At 40.9% G+C, this 24,220-nt stretch overlaps 1 protein-coding gene across 1 annotated transcript; it reads right to left on the bottom strand.

The window, feature by feature from the left end:
* Positions 1-58: 58 nt before the first annotated feature.
* Positions 59-23,218, bottom strand: LOC104597877 (hexosyltransferase GAUT11-like). The gene is made up of 2 exons (XM_010259641.3): positions 22,496-23,218; positions 59-1,973 (listed from the first exon to the last, which is right to left on the bottom strand). Exons 1-2 carry the CDS (start codon positions 22,643-22,645, stop codon positions 528-530), a joined length of 1,596 nt encoding a protein of 531 aa, XP_010257943.1. The 5' UTR covers positions 22,646-23,218; the 3' UTR covers positions 59-527.
* Positions 23,219-24,220: the final 1,002 nt, after the last annotated feature.

The following is a 24,220-nucleotide window of genomic DNA, read 5'->3' as shown; positions in this document are numbered from 1 at the left end:
GCCAACAATTATTAGGGAGGAGTTGAACTGTTTAAGTTATGAGCTGACCCAGAACTCACAGCTTTGAATGTTCCCCTCCAAAACTTAAATTTTCATAATTGATTATCTAAACAACTTTTTTCTTGATGAAATGCCCCCAAAAGAAGGGTCTTGTGAAAATTTACATCTATCACCAGATCATCTGGCTGGATTACAAAAAATTTGGGTCCAGATACATTCTAATCTAAAAGAGCAGATGAATTATTACAAAATTTGCTACAGAACAATTCATCCTCGAAGACCCCCTCCCCCAGGAGAGGAAGAAAGGAAGCCCTATCAGCAAAGAAAGAATTATCCATACCCCTAGATCTAGTACATTAATGTTTTCTGATGTATAAAACCTTTTCCTTTAAATGACAAAAGGAAATGAATAGCTTCTACCAGCGCAAAGCTTTTGCTTTTGACTACAAGAATGTGACCATTGCTTGAGAGGCCAAATGTATTTGACTATTGCATCAAATTGACCTGGAAAGGAAATTAGCACATTCTCAACTTGTGAGGCAATCTTGCAGAAATGGGTATGTATGATTTACATACCGCTCCCACAAAGGTTTGTACCTGTTAATGGCCAACTTCAGCCATGGCTTCATATTACCATTAAAGTGAATGACAGCTGCACTTTCAATCAGACGGTTGTCAATGTTCACATCATATCCCAGCCCTAGCACATGCCATCTCCTATCAAGAGGCTCTGTCAATCCATAAAATGCCAAAAGGCCAGGTGGAAGAGTCCCCAATTTCCAGAGCGTCCGGTCAGAATTCTGTTCCTGCCAGTAGTGATACCGTCCAGTAACATTTGCCTTCTTCCATGCAATCAGATCAAAAACATTCATCCCAAATGCCCATCCACAAGCCTGTGGATCAAACTTTGAGCTAATGAGTGGGTTTGAGAAATTAAAATATTTATAATAACGATGGAATGCCTCAAGGCAAGTCTCAACAGCTCCATTCACATTTCCATGCAAATCCAATGAGAAAAGAGGGGTCAGATCCTTTTGTACAACAATGTCGTCATCCAGAAAAACTACCTTCTCCAGTAAGGGATATATTTCTGGAATGTAAAACCTTAGGTGGTTAAGAAAGTATAGGTATTTTGGATTCCGAAACTTTGCTTCGCCTTCTTCAGAGCTCCCAAAGTAGAGAGCTCGTGTCTCTGCATCAAGGAGTTGTTTCATAACAGGAGAATAAGTGACATTGAACCAAGAAAACTCTTCGATGTTCTGCACTTCTATGGTGGATCCCTTGAAATCGTTAGTGAGAAACCATGTCTGCATTGCTCCATAGCTGATCCCATTTGTGACAATATGGAACACTAACTGCTTTGGATGGTCAGCATTGGAGATGGTTGAGTTAATGACTACTGAGGTTGCCAGCACATTATCTGAGAAAATGCAGAAATGGTAGAGATTGTTATCCACAAGGCGAGGGGAGTTACTATTCTCATTAGCAAGCTCTTGAATGGAAGGATTTCTAAGCCAATCAGCTGTGAGTTTGATGTTCAAGCAGTGGAGATTCTTGGGCAGAGACTCTGCAGCCAACTGCCCAAAAACTGCACTCTGCACTACTGCTGCATTTGCACGCTCTTCAAGGGCTTGGATGTGGGACTTCATTGTCATGATTGTGGTAGCAATGTCATAATGAGCATCTTGTGCCTTATAGATCAGTGAGGTTAGGCCCTCAATTATGGGCTGTGCTTCATCTAATGAGAGAGATTCTCCTCTCATGGCAGCCTTTGAGAGCAAAAGCTGACAGCTCCTGATTTTTGAGCTCAATTCCCAAGCAAGTTGAAGGTTATTGTGCTCTTTTGCTATAATAACATAAGACTTGGCAAGTGTCATTTGATTGCTTAACTGCCGGGCAAATGAGGTCACGCTTAATAGTTCTTCCGTGAAATTCAAACCCTCACTTGGAACAACTTCAGTCCTTCTGTTCTCCTGGGAGAGAAAAAACTGCATAAGCACCAAGTAATAGCAAACCACATATGCAAGCAACTTGGTGGATTCACAATTCAACCTACATATAGTCTAATAGCAGTTGTTTATTCATAAAGAAAATATAAAGGTTTAGTAACACAAAAGATGATAAGCTTTATCTTGCAATCTATTCTTGTTGAAGAAAAATGGAAGATAATTTTGGCTCTTCTAAAAAGTCTATTTGATACCAATTCAACAAGCCCAATATCATACAATTTGATTTAACTGGAGAGTGCTATGGCTGGTGGCTGCAAGTAAATAGCATGAATATGTGATGTAAATCACTAATTCTGACTTCTATTGATTCTTCCTTTGGAATTGAAGTTGTTTTGATTAATTTTTACTTGGTGCTTCTTGAGTCTTAGCAGCAGTTTGTAGTTTGTTCAAGTATTTTAGAATTCCATTTGGCAAAGCATTCTTCAGAAATTCACAGTGAGGATAGGGTTGAGGTTGGACTTAAGTTGGTCTTTATAAGGTCTAGTTGATCCCAAGCAATACTGTGAAGTATCTTATAATACATTCATGGTCCATACACTCACAGAAAAATAATCAATTCTTTCTGAACAGGACCAAAGTTGGTCATGGCTTGTTTTATTTTATTCACTCCAACCATGAAATTGCAGGTTTAATATGGAAAATTCTATAATAACAGTTGTAAGGCCAGCAATGCTTTATGGGGCAGAGTGGGCAATCAATCAAGATACAACATGTTCAAAAAATGAGGGTTGCAAAAATGCATATGCTGAGATGGGTGCGTGTAAAAACTATAAAGGACGGGTTGGAAATAAAGTCATTCAAAGGAACCTGGGAGTAGCTCCAATAGGTGGTCTGCTATCTGCATGCCAAAGAAGGAAGGTGATTTGGGATTAGAGCATCTGCTTGAAAGGAATATTGCCCCGCTAGGCAAATGGTTTTCCCCCTTTTTGAGATTCTCCCTTGGTGATGGTAACCCCATCATATTCTGGACTTCTCTGGTGGGGTTCCCAACCTCTTTGTTTCACCTACCTTAGCTTCTTACATCTTAATATGAACAAAGATTGTTTGATCTCTTTTAGTTTTGTCTAGAGGAGTCCATTGCCCCTCCTATAACTTTTAGCTTTCACAGATCTCTCACAAACTTCAAAACTTAAGCAATTTTCTTCCCTCTTAACTTCTCTGAATGATGTTTTTCTCTCTTCCAACCTTCTTGATAAATGCATTTGGTCCCTTACCTCCTTTGGTTCTTTCTCTACAAAGTCATATTTCCTTTGTCTCATAGCTGGATCCGTCTCTTGCCCTCCCAGAGAGGAGGTTTTGCCTTCCCTCAGTCCCTTCTAAGGTTTCTTTTTTCATCTGGGAGGCAGCTTGGGGTTGCATTAATACTTGTCATATCCTTCAAAGGAAAAGGAAAGGTCGGTTGGGACCAACATTGTGTAATGGCCTTTTTCATTTTACAATGGAGAAGGGAATAAACAGAACAGAATGGCAAAACAGGATCATTCATCAAAAAAAAAAATGGCAAAACAGGATTCATGTAGCTGACCCCATATAGTTGGGATAAGGCTTAGATGAAGATGATATATAAAATTGAGATATTTATGTGCAGTTAAGACAAATGAAAAATGTCAATTCTTTGATGTAATTGATTTACAGTTTGGGTGTGCTTTGATGTATTAGGGATAGAGAGTTAAGATTCTTTAGCTCCTTAGCTATGTAATTTCCCAATCTCTAATAAAATTCACTGTTATTGATAAAAAAAAATGTCAATTCTTGATGTAAACTTTGATGACTGATCTAAAGGGAACCCATAACTTTCAGGGCAGGGATATTCTCAAATGGTGAAGACATGGTTATCCTGGAATATTAGGAAAAATTGGGCATAGCCAGATTTGCAAGAGTTGAGCACTTGATCTGTTGTCTTTTATTCAGGGCCACAGTCAACAAGTTATTATGAATTACCAGTAAATCCTTATTGAGGAGAAACTAAAGGAACTAACACTTGAAGCCAATGGTGCATAGCTCAATGAAAACCATCTTAACAAGGAGACTTCATTTTTAAAATCCAACAATGTTGTGCCAACCTGTCATACACACGTTAGCACTGAAATCAGAAAATTCTTCATTTACCATATTTCTTTTTTCCAACTTTTTTGTATATCATTTATACAATTCCCCATATAGACCAGTTTACCATAGGAACATTCCTTTTTCTTCTGCTAGGTTTTCTACTAGATTGGTGCAGCTATGCCTATCTGGAGTAACCATCCTTGTCATCATTGTCATAGCCAGAACTTATGCCATGAAACATTAAACTTCTCTGGGTACTAGCGTTTTGTCCTTGAGTAAACAGGACATTTTACAGCCATCTTCAGAAACTTGACAATATGGTGAAAATTGTGGATTGAGGTATACTTAGTATAATGGGTTCTTGCTAGTTCTTTCTTATTGGGAATTCCTATAATATAGCTCCTTTTATTTCGTATCTACTCGTTTTATTTAAATAAATAGCATGGGATCTATCAAAAACATATTTGGAAATACATATCATACATTATTGCTGAAAAGGTAATCCACATATTCTTGTACAATTTGCATTGAAAAGAAAATGGGATACCTGATTTTGAGATAAACAACCCTCAACTTGATTCAGCCTTAATTCCAACCATTTGGGATCAGCTACATGGATCCCATACCATCATTTTTTATTGGAAACGGTAACTTTAATTAATCCCATCCCATCATTGTGCACGATCAAAAGTCATATTTCTCCCAAATTTCAAGTCCTTAGATCATTTCTTACAACTTTAGCCTGCATTTTCTTTGGTATTGCCCTTGCTTTTTAGCAATCTACTTGCACCAAGTCATTCTCTCTGATGTGCCTGCTTCTATTTCTGTCTTTTCTAACTTAATGGCTCATCCATCTGAGCATCCTCATCTTAGTTACTCAATTTTATTACCCAACACTCTATTCCATATAACATTGATGGTCTTATGGTCATTTTATAACTTTTCAGTTTCATTGATATACAACAGTCACACAACACAGTAGACACACCTATCAATTTCAACCATCCAACTTTATTTCTATGGGAATATTCTCCTCAACTTCTCCTTCATTATGGATTATTGATCCACGGTACCAGTAGTGGTTACTTTAGGGTATCACTTGATCACCAATCTCGATTACACCAATTGTTCTGTCTTAGTCCAACTTATCTTAAAACCTTTTGATTCTAAAGCATTTCTTTCCATTGCATTATTTTTGCATTCAGCCCATCCTTGGTCTTGTCAACCAGTACTGAATCATCAGCAAAAAAACACATGCTTTGAAACTTTTATTGTAAAGCATATCTTTCCATTGCATTATTTTTGCATTCAGCCCATCCTTAGTCTTGTCAACCAGTAACGAATCATCAACAAAAAACATATGCCTTGAAACTCTTCTTGTAAATATCTAGATAATTCATCCAAAACTAATACAGAAACTCAAAGAAGTAAAGAACCAAGTCTCGATCCTTGGTGTAAACCCATTGTAATAGGAAACCCTCTTATTTCCCCTTCTTGGGTCCTCAGATTGGTTTCTGCCATTTCATACATATCCCTAATAATATCAACTTACTTGAAGCCCTTTTCTTCCCAAAATTCACTAGATGACTTCCCCAAGGACTTTATCATAAGCTTTTTCTAAATCAGTAAATTCCAAGTGGTAATCTCTCTCTATTCCCCTAAACTTCTTTGTTAATCTCCTATGTTAAAAAATAGCTTCCATAGTTGACCTCCCAAGTATGAATCCAAATCGGTTTCCTGAAATGTAGTATATTATCATGATTGACAACTACCCAGAAATAAAATGAAAAGACCAAAGAATCATTTCTTGTTGAGGCATGGCTAGTTAAATGGTATAATACAAGAGGATGTATGTTAGGGACTGCCTAACCAGGGTCTTTTCAAACCACCCTCCAGAACAGAAATGAAGGAAAGAAGAAGATAGGGAGAGAAAACTAAGATCTGTCTTTTCATGCCCTCCCCATACACAAACCCACCCTCGTATAAACATCATTATCAATAGAATCATTTCAGTTAGGATTGATCCGTGCTAACTAACTCCTGCTGTCATGGCTGATGTGGCCTCCTGCAAAAAAACCAGCTGTCCTGTAGCTTTCTCACCTGAGCTCTCTGCTGCAATATCCTCTGGGCCTGGATTGAGTCGGGCCTAACAATGTACCTAGTGAAAATAAGCTCCTTTTGTCATTTGTTGGGTATTTGGAAGAAAAGAAATAGGCAATGGAAAAGACAAGGGGAAAAAACCTAGCATGACCACAAACAGCAACTAATTGATGCCACTGTAATGGACATGAGCTAGCTGGATAACTTCATAGGCTTAGAACAGAACAACAAAGAGAGAGGAATACAGTAAGAGGGTAAAAGGGAACTAAAGAGAACTAGGGAAATCGGTGTGTAATACAAAGAGGGTAATAGTAAGGGACAAAGAAGAGAATAAATGGAGATTAATAGCAAGATGCACAAGTAAGATGCAATAAATAAATAATGTACCTATGATGGAATAAAAACAGACCCTCATGGAGTCAAAATCATTGGGTTTCCGTAGTAGTCAACACCTAAAGGTTGAGTCAGTACCGAACCATAAAAATTGTAAGAATAACTCAACCTCCCTTACTTCTCAAAAGAGTTCTTAATCTCTAAACAGTGAAATACTTACTAGTTACTAACAAGGAAAAGAAATTCAAATATAAAATATTTTCTTAATCTCTTTCAATAAATCTTTGATTTATTTGATTAAGAGAATCTTCTACTCAGCCTATAGGTCCATTTGAGCTGGACAGTTTTACATTCTTGGCCTAGCTATATTTTGCCTAAGTTAATGTGCTTTAGGCCCAATTCAATAACTTATTAGGATTGGCTTACTAGTGCAAGTTTATGGCCCATGAAATTGAATTGGGTTCATGTGGAGTTCAAAAGCCCAATTGCTAGTCCATCTAGACAACCAAATAAAGGACCAAGACAAAAGCATGGGTTTGCTAGTCCAGTTACAAATGCAATTATACACTTGCAATTCCAAGTTAAAAAGGTTTGATTCGGGAATTGAATCCTTTGACCAAAAAACGGGAAGAGTCCTGGCATATGGCACGAAAACAGCGTAACTTTACCAGCCAACCAAGTTAACACCTTGACAGTGCAGTTCTGATTACATTTGAGATATTGGATTCCTGGTGGGAAGAAGGTAATCATAAGAAACTTCACCTTCTTGGGTAAAAGGAAAACATGGAGAAAGTGAGGTAGGGATCTGATTGAAAGCCAACAAACTATGCCCAAATCCAAGCAAAACAATCAATCCAAAAACAAATCCAATTCAAATGCTGATGTCCTGAATCCAAGTACTAGCAACATGCTGATTCATTGATCATGGAGATTTATTCATGCTGAGGTTATGGCTCTTCTACAGTGCCTAAGGCTGATGTTTACAATGGGTTTTGTGTTCTTTCCTGAGAGAGAGAGACGAGAGAGAGAAGAGAAGAGAGAGAGAGGTTCGATTGAGAACCAAAGACTAGGACTGGCCGGCTACCAGCTTGTTATTTATAATCTCTTAAAATAATAAGATCAGTAATTACAAGAATGCCCCTGGCAGCAATTCATAATAATGAACAAATAACAAAAAAGAAAACTAGCTGACAGTACCTAGGTTGACTAGGCTGGCAGCATACTAACAGGAAACCAATAAATAAGTTTCACAACACTCCCCCTCAAGTTGGGCTGTATATGTCTATCATGCCCAACTGGTCACACAACTCATTGTGCCGCGAGTATGAAAATCCTTTTGTGAGGACATCAGCAAATTGTTCCTTGGAGTTGACATAAGGGATGCAAATTTCCCTTTTTTTCTAATTTTTCCCTTATGAAGTGTTTTTCCACTTCAATGTGCTTGGTCCTCTCATGTAGGACAGGATTGTTGGCGATGTTAATGGCTGCCTTGTTGTCACAGTAAAGAGACATGGGATTATGAACAGCAACTCCAAGCTCCCCTAGAAGATTTTTTAGCCAAAGAACTTCAACGACCCCATGTGCCATAGCTCTATACTCCGCTTCAGCACTTGATCTTGCTACTACACTTTGTTTCTTGCTTTTCCAGGTCACTAGGTTTCCTCCCACAAATATGCAATACCCACTTGTGGACTTTCTGTCATCCACAGCACCTGCCCAATCAGCATCTGTAAAGACTTCCACCTTTAGATGATTATGCTTACTGAATAGTAGACCTGTTCCTGGATATTGTTTTAAGTATCTAAGAACTCCCTCTGATGCCTCCAAATGAGGTTTCTTAGGAGAGTGCATGAATTGACTTAGGACACCAATTGAATAAACCATGTCTGGACGAGTCATAGACAAATAAATTAACTTTCCCACTAACCTTTGGAACTATTTTACATCTTTCAGAGGTTCACCATCACAGTTACCCAATTTATGATCAACATCCATAGGAGTATCTGTTGGTCTTGCACCTAACTTGCTTGTGTCTTGTAACAGATCAAAAGTGTACTTCCTTTGAGAAATGAAGATACCCCTTTTAGAGCGGGCAACTTCAATTCCAATAAAATACTTTAGAGGACCTAAATCTTTCACTTCAAATTTAGATGCAAGGAATTGTTTCAACTGTTGTATTTCTAAACTCCAATTTCCTGTGATGATGATATCATCCACATACACTATCAAAACAGCAACTTGTTCCTGACATCTCTTCACAAAGAGTGTGTGACCGGACCGACATTGCTTGAACCCTACTTGCTGAGCTGCCATATGAAACTTACTGAACCAAGCCTCAGGAGATTGTTTCAAACCATAGAGAGACTTTCTTAGCTAACACACCTTATTCTCACTTCCCTTGGCACAAAATCCTGGGCGTTGAACCATGTACACCTCCTCATCTAGGTCACCATTTAAAAAGGTATTCTTAATGTCTAGTTGATGCAATTCCCAATCAAGATTAGCAGCTAATGATAGAAGAACTCGAATTGAGTTAATCTTAGCTATTGGAGCAATTGGAGCAAATGTCTCATCATAGTCAACTCACTTGAGTGTACCCCTTGGCTACTAATCTTGCTTTATACCTTTCAACTATCCCATCCACCTTGTGTTTAACTGTAAACACCCACTTACACCCCACCAGGTCTTTCCTCGAAAGATCCTCCAATTCCCAAGTTTGATTTTTATGGAGGGCATTAATCTCCTCCTTCATAGCATCTATCCATTCAGGGTATTTTAAGGCTTCTGCAACATTTTTTGGTATAGGGATGCAATCAACTGTAGATAGGAAGGCTCGGTATGAGGGAGAAATGTGACCATAGGAGACATACTGGGTGATGGGATGTTTGGTAGTGCATGACCTGACTCCCTTTCTTTGAGTAATAGGAATGTCAAGGTCATCCACAGTAGGAGCAGGGGTGTCAATAGGTATAGCAAGGTTTGGACTTACCCCCTAGGAGTTTGATAGTGTTAGATGCTCAGTGTTTGGTAGCTCCACATCTCTATCACATTGCTAATCTCTACGACGTGTACATTGGAAGACACGAAAGGGAGCTAGGTCCGGAATAGAAGGAAGAGAGACTTAGCGGACTTGAACCTGCTTCTCCTCTTCCACACTACTCTCCCCCTGGGGAGAAGCAGGGAAGAATGGTTCAGACTCAAAGAAGGACACATCCATAGAGATAAAAAATTTATGACTAACGGAATCAAAGCATCGATACCCCTTTTGAGAGGAGGGATACCCTAGAAAGATACAAGGAATGGACCGAGGGTCTAACTTTCCCTGAGATAGAGACAAATCATGAACAAAAGCATGACAACCAAAGACTCTCATGGGAATGAAAAATAGAGGGGACTGAGGGAACAACAATTGATAAGGGGCCATATAGTTCAGCACTCTAGAGGGCATGCGGTTGATGACATAAGCAGTTGCAAGTACAGCATCCATCCAAAACCTTTTTGGAACATTCATGTGTAGCATCATCCCTCGAGCTACCTCAAGAAGGTGTTTGTTTTTTTCTTTCGACAACACCATTTTTTTGTGGTGTTCTTGTGCATGAGCTCCTATAAATTGATCTATGAGAGGCAAAGAACTCATTAAGTTCACCGTGGAAGTATTCCTTGGCATTATTTAATTGAAAGATCTGTATTTCAACATGGAACTGCATAAACACCATCCACTAGAAGTCTTGCACGACCTTTGGAACTTCATCTCTGCTATGCATCGGGAATACCCATGTATAACAAGAGAAATCATTGATCAAAGTGATAAAGTACTTGTACCCGCCCTCAGAGATTATAGTAGTAGGCCCCTATACATCAGAATACACAATATGAAAAGGAAAACTGGATCTTTATTAATTGAATGAAAAGTTGTTCTACATTGTTTGCTCAACTGACATGTTTGACACTGAAAATTAGACACTGAACATGACTTAAATAAAAACGAAAACAAAGACTTCACTATTTCAAAAGAAACATGACCTAACCGACTATGCCACAAAAAAATTTGACTCTTATTTGACTGACTATATGACTCCGAGGACGACACCGAGAGACCAACTTTGTTGTTGAGAATATAGAGACCATCCATTAGGCTTCCTCTACCAATCGTCCTCCCAGAAGTTAGATCCTGAAAAACACATGAATCAAGAAAAAAGGTTACACTACAGTTTAAAGAGTTTGTGATGCTACTGATTGAAAAAAAAAAATTATAGGAAGTTGGGGAACATGCAACACACTATTTAGGCTAAGGCCATGGGGAAGGGATATTGATCCTTAGCCTGCAATGGAGGAGAGTGATCCATCTGCAAGCCTCACTTTATCCCTTCCTAACAAAAGGTTATAAGTTTGAAATAAAGTTGGCTTATTGGTCATGTGGCTAGAAAACCTTGAGTCAATGATCCAAGGGGAATCAGTGGTAGTGGTGACATGGAATGTAGAAGCCGCATTACCTGATGTAGATGCAAATGAAGGAGTATCAGTAACTAAACTATCCATCTGTCGCAATGCCCTACCATATGACTCCAAGTGATCTCTTAAGGAATTCATGATATCTTCCTTGGGGTCAGAACTAGTAAAGTGGTCCTAGGTAGTACCAGCAACCTGTGTATCTTGGGTTGCCACATGTGTTGCATTGTGTGTTGTATTCGGCTTCTTCTAACCTTGCACTTTACCCTGTTCTTGGTTCTTCACTGCTCACTTGGGCTTCCCGTGAATTTCCCAACATGTGTCACATGTATGTCGCGAGTGCCGATAGTGAGTACATAACAACTTGTCTTTATCATCAGCCTTCTTAGAGTCACTTTTCTTCCTCATATTGTTATTACCCATTGCAGCCAAAGCTACCTGTTGCTCCCCCTCAGTTGTAACCATCACACTCCGCCTACTTTCTTCAAATTGAACAAGGGCATATACCTCTTGAACCGAAGGCAATTCTTTGCTTCCTAAGATCTGAACTCTCAAGGGTTTGTAAGCAAGGTTCAGTCCCAACAAGAAAGCAAACACTCGCTGCTGAGAAACCAGTTTCTTAGAGGCCTTAGCATCATCATTATGTTTCCACTCTATAGCCTGATAGTGATCCAATTCCTTCCATACAGAAATAAGGGCCAAATAATAGGCAGACAAACTACGGTTTCCCTATTTATTGGTTGAGGATTCAGTTTGCAACTAGTAAATTTTGGCGTAATGCCTTTGCTCAGAATAGGTGGTTTTGGCCTGTTTCCAAATCTCACTAGTGGTGTCTGCCCACATAAAATTCTTCTTCACCTCGGGTTCCATGGCTGTAAGGAGCCAAGACATCACAATATTGTTTTCTTGGTCCCACCTATCATGTTCAACTGTCTCACATTTGGGTTCTTTCACTCTGCCATTATGTAACCAGCTTTTCCCCTTGCTGTTACATAAAGTTTCACACTTTTAGCCCACTCCAGGTAGTTTAGGCCATTTAAAGGGGTAATTGGCATGGGAAATATCATGTTTTCACCCCCCATATCAGTTGTACTACGAATTGGTGTAACTCCAGATGATGCTGAATCATAGTTTGCCATTGAGAAAAAAGGGTCACAAATATGCCAGACCAGATCCCACAAAAACAGAATGCTAAACTCCCAAGAATTTTCACTTCCGAAAAGAGAAAAAATACTACTAAAAACAGTCCAGCAATAGTTTGGCCCTTAGAATAGCCCAGTAATCTGTCCAACAACTAGTCTACTAACAAGCTACTGAAAACAGTCTATTAACAACAATAGTTCGGCAACAAGGAGTCATTAACAAGGCCTACTAACAGTTCGACAACAACACATGATTAAAAAAAAAGAAACACATACCCCTGTCCAGCATAGAGATGTAAACCTCAAAACCACGGCCTTCACAGTTCTTCATAGCATAGACCACAGAGAAGAAAAGGGGACACATACCCTGTCCAGCACTTGTACGAAGGTGCAAGCCCAGAAAATATTTTTCACAGCACCGGAAAATCCAGAAAATACTTTTCACAGCATCAAACTAAGAGAGGGTCATTCCAGCATCGCCCTTCTTCTATTAAGGTTTCCTTGGTGTTACGACCAAGGAAGAACCCAAAGAACAACAGCCGCAAGAACTTTGATCAGTCTGATTAGAATTCTTGGTCTTCCACGTCCAAGAGATCAAGAGAAAAAAAAAGAGAGGTCTGAGATTCAGATGAGAAAAAAATTTCAAGCCCCAGAATTATTGCTCTGATACCATGTGCTCTTTCCTGAGAGAGAGAGACGAGAGAGAGAGAGAGAGGTTCGATTGAGAACCAAAGACTAGGGCTGGCCGGCTACCAACTTGTTATTTATATTCTCTTAAAATAATAAGATCAGTAATTACAAGAATGCCCCTGGAGGCAATTCATAATAATGAACAAATAACAAAAAAGAAAACTAGCTGACAGCGCCTAGGTTAACTAGGCTGACAGCATACTAACAGCATACTAACAGCAAACCAATAAATAAGTTTCACAACAGGTTTTACTCATGTAGAGTTAGATGGGGATTTGCAAGTGGTAATCAGTTGGAGTAGGTAGATGAGGGGTCCTGGACGCTATGTCCCTTTATCAGAAGGGGTGGATTTTGTCCTCTAGACTCTAGAGTGAACATCTCATTGAGATGGATCCAAAGATAAGCACCAGCTAACTCTTTGGCAGACAGCCTGTATGGGAAGGGATGGAGAGATCAGAACTGTATGCCTGTGTTGAGCTCACCTGTATTAGGCTACGGGTGTAGCAGCCTGCATTTTTTTGTCCAGTATTCAGCATGTATACATGCATCAAAGAGTGGGTTGGCTTGTTTCTTGCCAAGTCTCTCCAATAAGGAAGACATACCAGTTTAATCACTCTTATTACTATTCCATTTTTTATTTCCAAGAAAACAAAAGCTTACTTCATCTTTTTACTGAAGAGGAAGAATTCTTTTGCAGATGCTTACATTCACAGTTGAGTGATGTATATGGATGGGAAAAAAATCCTTGTAGTTTTGATTATAAGAGTTGCAAGTTTGAGAGATGGCAATAACAGGTGAGATAACTCATTCAACTAGGCCTCCACCCTTTACAGACTTCTCAGATATGATATCCTGCACTCTTGTCTTATGATGGGATTTATTGTTTCTGAGATCTTGTTGTTGTACCTTCTTTGTGCAATACCATACACTTTTCAGTAGTGTTTAGGTTTTTGTACATGTGGGTTCACCTATTTCTTTACTCAGCACAGTCTTTCTTTATTTATCAAAGAGGAGAAGACTTACTCCTGTTCTACCAGTACTACATTTCCCAACAAAGTACAGAAAGTAGAAACCTCCACAAGTATCATGCCTCTTCTACTAAAAAGGCCATGGCTGATACATTTCTTCTATAAAGAAATCAAACCTTAGATAATATTGAGTTCCAGATTAACTGGAAAAGATCCTGATACGTTTCTTCTATCATTGGAAGGAAATACAAGACCAAAGTGGTCCACCCAATCTTAACAGCACAAATGATTATCTTCTATTTAAGAGACTAGCTCACTTTCTATTTGAATCTAAAATACAATTAAATAATTTATTCTTCAATAACTAAGCCATATTCCTAACTTTGAGTTCCAAATAACCAGGTCCACTACAAGCTTGTAGATATCAAACGCCACAGCTTCTCCCTCATTAGATATATGATGAATGTCCAGAATGTTGATCTTAAGCATATCATCCCCAACCATATATCATCCCAAAATTTCATTGTGTCCTTGCCACTTCAAAATATAGTGAAATTCAACTCAATAAAGTTATGTCTTAACAGAGCCTTACAAGATATAGCTTTTGAAATTATTCAAATGTATTGATAACTTCTCTCCACACACTCCTTTTTATATTTGCTAAACACTTCATTTTATGTCATCATGAGTTTAATTTATGTTTCATTCTCTCCTTTGATTGAACAAAGCTTTTATAGTAGCCAATGAAAGAACATGAATAACAACCTGAAAATGCTGAAAGCTGTAGCATAAGTTAATATAAACATATTGAGTAGACTTTCAAAGCACTTTTTTTTTTGATCAATAACACTTTCATCAATTCATCAGTAGAAAATTTACAAGTGGAAGACAAACACACTTATCTTCCAAGAGTCACAAAGAACTTCAAGAAAGGAAAGAAGAAAATACAAAGATACAAGGACACTAACATTACAACTTAGCCCAAAACAAGGAATCCCTTTCTGCCCCTTGTTTTGCTAAACCGTCAGCTAGGGAATTAGCTGATCTCTTAATCCAACATGTCTTAACTTCCATCTCCCGCACCAGCCATTTGAATTTCCTCTTGTCATTGTTATACTTCCAAAGATCATTTTGTTCTTTGGTCAACCACCCTATCACCACCTCTGAATCCCCTTCAATTATAAGTTTCTTGATGTTCAATTCCTTAGCTTTCCGGGCTCCTTCCATAACTGCACATATCTCAGCTCTAAGGGAGTCACCCACTCCAATTGGGCCTGAGAACAAAGCAGAGATGACCCCATTTTCATCTCTAAAAACACCCCCGATCCCTGATTGTCCCGGGTTTCCCCTACTGCATCCATCAAAGTTTAATTTCAAGAATCCACTAGGTGGGGGGGGTCCAAGCCACACTCATTACTGACTTGGTCTGCGTACAGCTTGCAATTTCACCCCACTTCCTCAACATGTCATCCACAGTGTAATCTGTGAATATTTCCAGAGATTTCAGCCACTGTACCGCCCTAAACTGTATGATAGTCCTCAAATCTGCTGTCCCTCTTTGAGTTTCTGAGAATATCCTGGAGTTCCTTTCTTCCCACAGTGTCCAACATACTGCAGCCCTTAGTCCTCTCCACATTGTCCTTCCCCTTTTTAACCGCCACCTGAAGAAGGAGGGGGCAAAAAGGCCCTGCATGTCTGATGGGGGATTCCAGCTGCATCCAAACAAGGAGAAAGCCCAAACCCACAACGACCTCGCGAAGTGGCACGACACCATTAGGTGAAAACCGGTCTCCCCGTCTGCTTTGCACAGAACACACCACTGAGGTGACAAGCAAGTATTGGGTATCTTCTTTTGGAGTAGATCACTAGTGTTGATTCTTTCCAGATAGGCTTCCCAACAAAAACTACCAACCCTAGGAGGTATAGCTCTGCACCAAACCTCACCAACAGGAAAAGGGGACAGGGGGTAGGACTGGTGGACTGACTTAAGACTTTGAAGAAAGAAGCACAAGAGAAAATGCCATTGGGGTTAGGTGTCCAAATTCTAAAATCCGCCCTAGTGGGGTCTAAGATAACGTTATCAAGAATTGCAAGAAGGCTCGAAATACAGTCGAAGTCTGAATCCCTCAAATCCCTTCTTAGACCCAAGTTCCACCCAATCCCAGAAGTGGAAGAGGACGGGGTGGTGAAAGACGAGATCGGCTCATTTTTCAAATCAGAAAGAGCGTACAAAGACGGAAACCGATCCTTTAGAGGGGCGCTCCCCACCCAGGTTTGTTCCCAAAATTTTATGGAATTACCGGAATTCAAGTCATACCTGATATTAGGAATGAAAAAAGGTAGCAGGTCATGAATGGCTTTCCAAGGAGAATTGCTTGTGATCCTAGCTCTGATTCCAGCGTCCCATCCGTTGTGCTCCAGCCCATGAATACTTGCCACTATTCTAGCCCATAGCTTCTCCTTCTCCAAAGGAAACCTCCACAACCACTTCCCCAGTAGAGTCATATTCCTTCTCCTAATACTCCCAAGCCCCAAACCACCACACGACTTACTCCTGCACACTATTTCCCAGCTAACTCTATGATCCCTCTTCTCTTCTCCCGGCTCCCACAGGAAATCTCTCATTAACTTCTCTAATCTGTTAGCAATCTTCACTGGGATTTTAAACACCGACATGAAGAAAATGGGTAAGTTAGCAAGCGTGGCCTTAATTAATGTAATTCTCCCGCCAAGAGAGAGGTAATTCTTTTTCCAGGATACCAATCTTTTTTCAAACCTTTCCATCACCGAGTTCCAAAAGCTCTCTCTCTTGGGATTATCACCAATGGTAATCCTAAATAGTTCAGAGGCCACCCCGTGACTTCACACCCCAGCACTTCAGCACTCTCCCTGATCTCTCCCTCCTCCAAATTCACCCCCACTACACAGCTTTTCCCAAGGTTAACCTTCAAGTTGGATAGTTGCTCAAACAGTTGTATCACCGACTTTAAATTCCCGATAAACCTCACATTACCACCTTCACAAAACAGAATCGTGTCATCAGCAAACTGTAAATGTGTGAGGGGGGTTTCCATCCTCCCAACCCTCTAGCCTCTAATGAGCCCCCTAGAATCTGCTCTGTGAATCAATTTCCCCAAAACCTCCGCAATTAAAATGAACAAGAAAGGAGAAAGGGGGTCTCCTTGTCTTATACCCCTATTGGCTAGAAAGAAATCTACCACTGTCCCATTCACTAGCATTGAATAATGACAATTCCGGACACAGCCCATGATCCACTTACACCATCTAGCCCCAAACCCGAATTTGGTTAAAACTTTCCTCAAGAACTCCCAGTCCACCAAGTCATAAGCCTTTTCCAAGTCCAACTTATAGACCACTCCCTTCTTCTTATCCCTCTTAAAGTTCTCCACACTCTCATTAGCAGTTAAAATCTGGTCTGTAATTTGTCTTCCACTCACAAAAGCTCCTTGGTAGTGTTCAATGATATCCGGAATTACCTTCTTCAGCCTCAAAGACAACACTTTTGCAATGATCTTGTACAAGCTATTCACCAAACTTATTGGCCTAAAATCCTTCGGGTGGGATGCATCTTTCTTTTTGGAAATTAAGGCTATAAATGTAGAGTTCACACCCGGATTGACAATTCCTCTCCTGAAAAACTCCTCAAACACCCGCAAGAGATCATCTTTCAAAATATCCCAACAATCCTAATAAAAAGCCATTGTAAACCCATCCGGCCCTGGAGCTTTTGTTCTATCCATAGAAAACACAGCCTCCTTGATCTCTTCTATATTAAAGCTTCTTTCCATCCTTCTCCTGTTCTCCACCCCTACATCTGGCCAATCCAAACCTTCTACCCACACCCTTCTACTCACAGGCCTTCTTAGAATAGATTTGAAATGCTCCACACAAGCCCTGGCAATCTCCTCTTGCTGTACTAACTCAACTCCATCTACTACCAGTTTGGAGATAAAGTTCTTCCTTCTCCTGCCATCTGCTAGAGAGTGGAAATACCTAATGTTTCTATCTCCCTCTTGCAACCATTTACACCGAGATTTTTGCCGCTAGCTAATTTCCTCCTTGTGGAGGCAATCCTCTAATTGTCTTCTCAATTCTCTCCTGAGGTCATGGTCTTCCTCTCCAAATTCTCCCCTTTCCTCTTTAAAGTCAAGGCTTTCAATCTTCTTCATCAAGTCTCCCTTTCTTTCTTCTGTCCTCCCGAACTCCATCAAGTTCCACTCCTTAATTCTTGCTTTCAAGAATTGTAGTTTCTTATGGAATTTTATCCCCTCCCACTCCACCGACAGGTTACACTCATGCCACCACTCCCTCACTTTGTTAGTAAACCCTGGATGCAGTAACCACATATTTTCAAATCTAAAGGGGGTAGGACCTCCACACCTTCTTTCCTCCTTGCATAACACTATGGGCCAGTGATCCGAGGTCACCCTTGGGAGAGCTCTAGCATCCAAGGTTCCCCAATGTTCTTCCCAATCCAAAGAGAACAGGAATCTATCCAACTTAGAGCAAATGGGTCTATATTGGAGATTTGACCATGTAAATGCCTTATGCGCTAGGGGAATCTCTTTAAGCTCAAAGGCATCCACAAGACTGTTAAACTTCCTCATGCTTTTTGTCACCCTCTGGTTAATCTTATTTGACTCTTCCGAGAACCTTATCACATTGAAATCCCCACCCATGCACCAAGGCCCATCCCACAACCCTCTAACATCAGCCAGTTCCTCCCACAGCTCCTTTCTCTCTCTGTAATCATTCGGTCCGTAAACATTTGTTAGCACCCACATATAATCATCCTCTTGCTACTTAATCTTCATGGAAACCGAGTACTTTCCGATCAACTCCTCCATCCCTTCAACCACATCCCTCTTCCACATTGTTACAATCCCCCCGGAAGCACCCCACGATGGAGCCGCCACCCAGCTAATCCCCCTGGCTTTCCATACACTCCTTGCCCATTTGTCACTAAACTCCATTCTCTTAGACTCTTGCAACAGCACAATGTTTGGGTCATACCGTCTTATTACCTCTTTTATTGTTGCTCTCTTCTTCGCACTCCCAATTCCCCTCACATTCCAACTAAGAATCTTCATTCCGCTTCTTTTACAAACCCCTTGCCACCTACCCGCTACTTTCCCCCTTTCCTTCTATCTCCTTTTACCTCGAGCTTCTTGTCTCCTTCTACATCTCTCTTTAGTCTCTCTACTTCACTCAACCTCATCTTCTTTGTTATGATCTGCATCTTCCTCTTCTGTAAACTTTCTTTCAACTCGTTCAAATCCTCCAACCTACAGCCCAACTTCCCTACAAATTCTGCTATCGTGTCTTCTCTCACCGATTCCGCCACCCCTACCCTTCCTACAGAATCCCCTTCATCTCTGTCCACCTGCCTTTCCTTCCTCTCCTCTATTCCCATCTCAGTTCTTTCCTCTCCAACCTTCCTCCCCTTACTGTTACCTCCCTCCTTCCTTGCTTTCTCCCCATAAACCTCTCCATCTCTACCCTCATTCCTGTCCCTCCTCTCCATTAACACCTCCTCTCTTCCTTCCTCCCCTTCCCTCCTCCATATCAGCTGCCCTTCCACATCCTTAAACACTCTTTCAATGATTTCCCACACTTGTCCACTTCTATAACTTTCTTCCCGCACCTTCCCACAATCCTTCCTTCCCCTCTCCCCCTCCTTAGAGAGCCCACCTACTAGCTCGGCTGCATATTCATGGGCTACAGGACATGGTACAGGAACGAAATCTGGAACCAAAGACCCAGGAGACACATTAGTAGCACAAACCGAAATCACATGGTTACCTGGGACTGAAGGACAAGCTAGAATAGGACTGCTCCCGGCCTCCTTCTCTTGTTCCGAAGTTTGGTAAATAATTATCTTCCTGAGTTGGTTGGGAAGTACTTCTGTCCTTTGGTCAACCTGGTGATCTTTCCACTCTACCCCTGGGTCACCCCTAGAAAGCATATTCCTGCTCTGCTTCCGGTTCTCCCGGTTTTCCCCTTCTGATAAACCTTGCGCACTCTGTGGTCTTGGGAATGAGATAATCCGATTGCAGTCTTCACCCTGGAATAATCTTGCAATATTCCACCCTTCCATATCACCTCCAGCACAGCTGCCTTCATCATTTACACTGCCCACGCTAGAGCCATCGACAGAAAGGTCCTCTGGTTCACCATCGTCTTCACTACACTGCACCCACCCTTCAAACTTCTCTTTCTCTCTTCAGTTCTTCCCCTAGTGAAACTTAGCTCCGGCCTCTCTGAGAAGCCTCGCACGGGGCTAAGCTCCTTCAAACTGCGTCGGGAGACCCACTATAACGCCCTCTTCTTTCCTGGTTTCCGACGCTGCGCGCATTCCCCCTTTTGGCTCGCGGCTGGGGATGATGATAGACCGAAACCGAAGTCTATCTTAGTCGAAACCCCAGTCACGTGTTTCTTTAGTGTCTCACGCGCCTTATAAACAATCTGGGTCGGGCCCGCTGGCCTGTTTGGGCTTTTAAGAATACCCTTTGCAGCCCACATGGGCTTTTGCTTTGGCCCATTTGTAAGCACCCGCGAGCTCACGTGACTTTTAAGAACGTCACGCGCGTCCAGCCCCGACCCCGGTTTGGTTCTAACAGGTTTAAGTTCAAATCTTCCTTGGCCCAGCCCCTTTTCCCTGTTCAGAACAGTCTTGGTGCCAGTTACAACCTGTGCAAAGGACCTGCCACCCTCCAGACTGCTCGCTTCTTCCACACGCGAAAATCCCACCCCCTGCCTACTACCCTTTTGTTTCTCTAGCAAATGTTTTTCCATTTTAGTGAAAGTGCTTCTCTTGTTTGAATCCTCCAACCCTTTCTTGCCACGCAGCTCTTCTTCTTCAACCTTCTCATCTCCCTCCATACGAGCCTCTTTCCAGAGCATCGATTCAGTGGATGAAGCCAGCCACACTGAGTAGCACTGCCTCTCGACTAGCACCTCTATCTTCCGAGGTATCTCCTCAGGTTTTACTCCATTCAATAAAATGGAAGTTGAACGAAGGTCCCCCCAAAAGGCCCCTCCTAGTGATCCTCCACACATCAAAGCAATGGCTTCAGCAGTTTCTTGCTTCCACAAATGAAAGGGAAGACCTAGCAGACGCACCACCACTCCATCTTCAACAAAGAAATCTTTGGAGTTTGAACCTGGACACCATCTTGATACTGTGAAATTTCCAAGCTTAGCTTGGATGTTTAAAACCTCAACTTCTACTCTGTTCTCAAGCAAATCCAGCAAAGCCTTGTTCTTCTCAAAGGATGTTAAAATAAATGTGCTCTTCAACTTTAACCTTGCTGTTAACAGATCTGCAACTTTCCTCCAGTCAAGAATGGGAGCTGAAGCTTCAACTATCAATTTACTTTCCCAATCCCCTCTCTGTATGTTTACTCCCATTCTGTAATTACCTGCCCCAGCTAACACTAAAGGAGTCTCTTGCTTAGTCTTGTTCACCATACTACTAGACCTGCTTATCTTCCTTTTTACTAATGCTTCTCTTTTTACACTCATACGTTTCAGCAGTTCACATAAGGCGTCAAGAACTGCCTTCCAGCCCTGACTCTTCCTTCCTTCTGGAAAGCAGATCATCTGCTTTCTACCCTTGCCAAAAAATTCTGTCAAGGAGATGAAATAACCTTTAAGGTTTCTCTTACACTCTACAACAACCCTTCTTCCAGATTCTGAGAAAAGCTCTTTCCAACTATTTTGCTTGCCTTTGTTACTTGCACCTTCCACAAACTCCTTAAGCCCTTCAATTACCCCCAGTCCTTCTAACAGCACCATCCCTCTCTTTGATTCCCTGATCTTCAAGCTCAGCTGACCATTTAATCTCTGTTCCTCAAATAGGAGTTCCTTAGATTCAATCTTCAAAACTTTTTTCCAACGGCCTACCTCCACGAATTCTCCCATCTCAGCTCCTCCCCCTCTCCCCCTCTCACCCTCTCACCAACTCAGACAATGGCACCAGATGAAAACACAGTTCCTCTCCCTCTCACCCTCTCACCCTCTCAGCAACCTTCTCTTTGCTTCACCCTCTCACCCTCTCACCATCTCAGACAATGGCACCAGATGAAAACACAGTTCCTCTCCCATCTCAGCTCCTCCCCCTCTCCCCCTCTCACCCTCTCAGCAACCTTCTCTTTGCTTCACCCTCTCAGCAACTAAAGAAACAACCTTCTCTTTAGTGGCTCACCCTCTCACCATCTCAAGATGAATGCAGTATTAACTATTAGATTATCTGCAGGTTTAAATGAACTACAACTAACTGTATAACTAACCATCAGAAATCACCAACCATTTCTAAGCGTCAAACTTAAGGAACGTATTAGAAGTGTATTATATTGACCATGGATCCAATAAGAAAGAAGTCAGCATCTACAATAAGGATCATGGAGAGGACAATTTAAGCATTGACCTTCCAGACATCTCAGCTCACGGGTCCCGTATCCCGTGACCAAATATATAAACGATCATTTTAGAGAATTCCTACTTCTAAATCATAAAACATCTAATCAAATTACAAGAGGGGCAACATCAACTTAAATCAGATTGCATTTCAAGAAATTTTAGCTACCGTCTACCAACTACAAATGGTTTTGATTTGAAATATATATATATTTTGTATCAAATTAGAAAGAAAAACCTTTAATTTCACAACTTTATAATAACACAACCGTAAATAGGGCATACAGAATTCCAACCGGTTATCTTCTAAACTTACCTGTATCGACTGTTCAGCCCGGTATTCATGGTGATGATGTACGACGAATAGCACCAAACCTGCAACTAAGAACAAGACAAGGAGTCCCCAGATCCAATAAGAAAACCTCCTTCGGACTGGGCGCCGGTAGTCGGTCGCCCTTCGCCGCATCTTCTACGGATTCTTTCCACGATTCACAGCCAAATCCAGAATTCAGAGCAACCCATTTCTCAGATTGGATAGAGACAGCATTGAAACGGATCTTCTAACCATCTCAGCTTCTTTTGATTTGTTGTTCGCTTCTATTCTGAGGTCTATATGTGCTCTCTCCAGTCCCCAACCCCACAACTTTTTGTATTAGAAGAAAAGCTGGAGAAAACAGAGTAATACCTCGTTTCTAGCTATTTTTGGAGGATCCAAAAATTTGATTCCAGAGCTATAGATGAAAATTTGGAGGATTTCATGGAGAGAGAACGCCAGCGGAATCTGTATTTTTTTCCAAAACAGGAGAGAATGGAGAGAGAGAGAGAGAGAGTAATATTTAGACGAGGCTTCGAGTGAGGGAAGATTTTCATATTAAATGACCGGTTTTAGCGAAAGCCCATTTGGAGAAACGTTGTAATTGTACTGGCTAATGGCTATCCTCTGCCACTAGAAAGGTGAAAATGTAAAAGGAAAGTAGGGAGGGGGCCAGCACATGAAACCATGTGCTAGTGCTCATTACCATGTAATGTATAACTCAATGGGAGATGCTCTCTCCCTTTGTCTTTCTAAATTCTAATAAGCAATTTGGCTCACTCATATGGATTTCAGTCATATGGTACAAAGAAAAAAAACAAAAAAAAATTAATAATAACAAGTCTCTCATCGATCTTTCACCAATGGCCCTCTCAAGATTCCTTTGTCTTCCTGATTAAAAGATTAAAATTGAAAGGTTTCACTTAGATTTGGGAGGGTCCTCTCAACTCTCAAGGTGTTTATCTTTTCAGGCCTAGTGGTAAGCATAAAGATCATAGACCTCTTCTTTTGATTGCACATTGCAGACCACTGTGACACTGAACCGTTTTGATCAAATCAGATAAGCTTTTCCTGTTATTGTATTTATGCATCATTTGTAGAGATAGATGTGACAGCCCAAATTGAGACCATAATACTCAATCTAATAGAGCACCTACATCACCCACTGGCACAAAATTCTCTGCCCAATAACCATCTGCCACATTTCAAAAAAAATAATATTGTCACATACATTGTCATTATAATTTGCTGCTACCAAGAGTGGTGATCGGTTGGGACTTGGGAGCTCTCACGTTTCAAAGGTGGAAATATGGATAATCCAGAGGATCTTCTATCAAACAGTCTGGGATTTGCCAAAGCAGCCCTCCCCATGGCAGAAACTCCTTCATTGTAGGTTTCCTAATGGAAGCCTGAACCGATAGTAGTCTCCAAAACATGGTTTAAAACAATTGGAAGGGAGGAGAGAAATGGTTCATTCTTCTCTGTGAAGACCATGATGATACTATGGTAATGTGTTATATTGTCATGTTTTATTCTTGATCTTAATGCATTCCAATCCAATTACATCTTATGACTGTTCCTCTGATTGGTGAACAATCACCCAGCAAAAAATCCATAAACCATATGCTATTAGATGCCTTCAATATCTGAAGGCCATTGGAATGGAAGATGGATTCTTTTCCTTAAAGTAGTCAACGACAGGATGTCATTTTCATGGAAAAAATAAAG

The sequence above is a fragment of the Nelumbo nucifera genome, chromosome 4 (assembly GCF_055504915.1).
Source record: "Nelumbo nucifera cultivar China Antique chromosome 4, China Antique-T2T, whole genome shotgun sequence".
Lineage (NCBI taxonomy): Eukaryota > Viridiplantae > Streptophyta > Magnoliopsida > Proteales > Nelumbonaceae > Nelumbo > Nelumbo nucifera.
The sequence above is the reverse complement of the archived record's forward strand: the minus strand, read 5'-3'. Positions and strand labels throughout refer to the sequence as shown.

What these genes read in the sequence shown, in the direction of transcription:
- LOC104597877 (XM_010259641.3), bottom strand. Translation starts at nt 22,645, where the DNA reads ATGCGGCGAAGGGCGACCGACTACCGGCGCCCAGTCCGAAGGAGGTTT. An exon ending in GGGCTGAACAGTCGATACAG is followed by an intron (nt 1,974 to 22,495) that starts GTAAGTTTAGAA and finishes TTTCTCTCCCAG; the next exon opens with GAGAACAGAAGGACTGAAGT.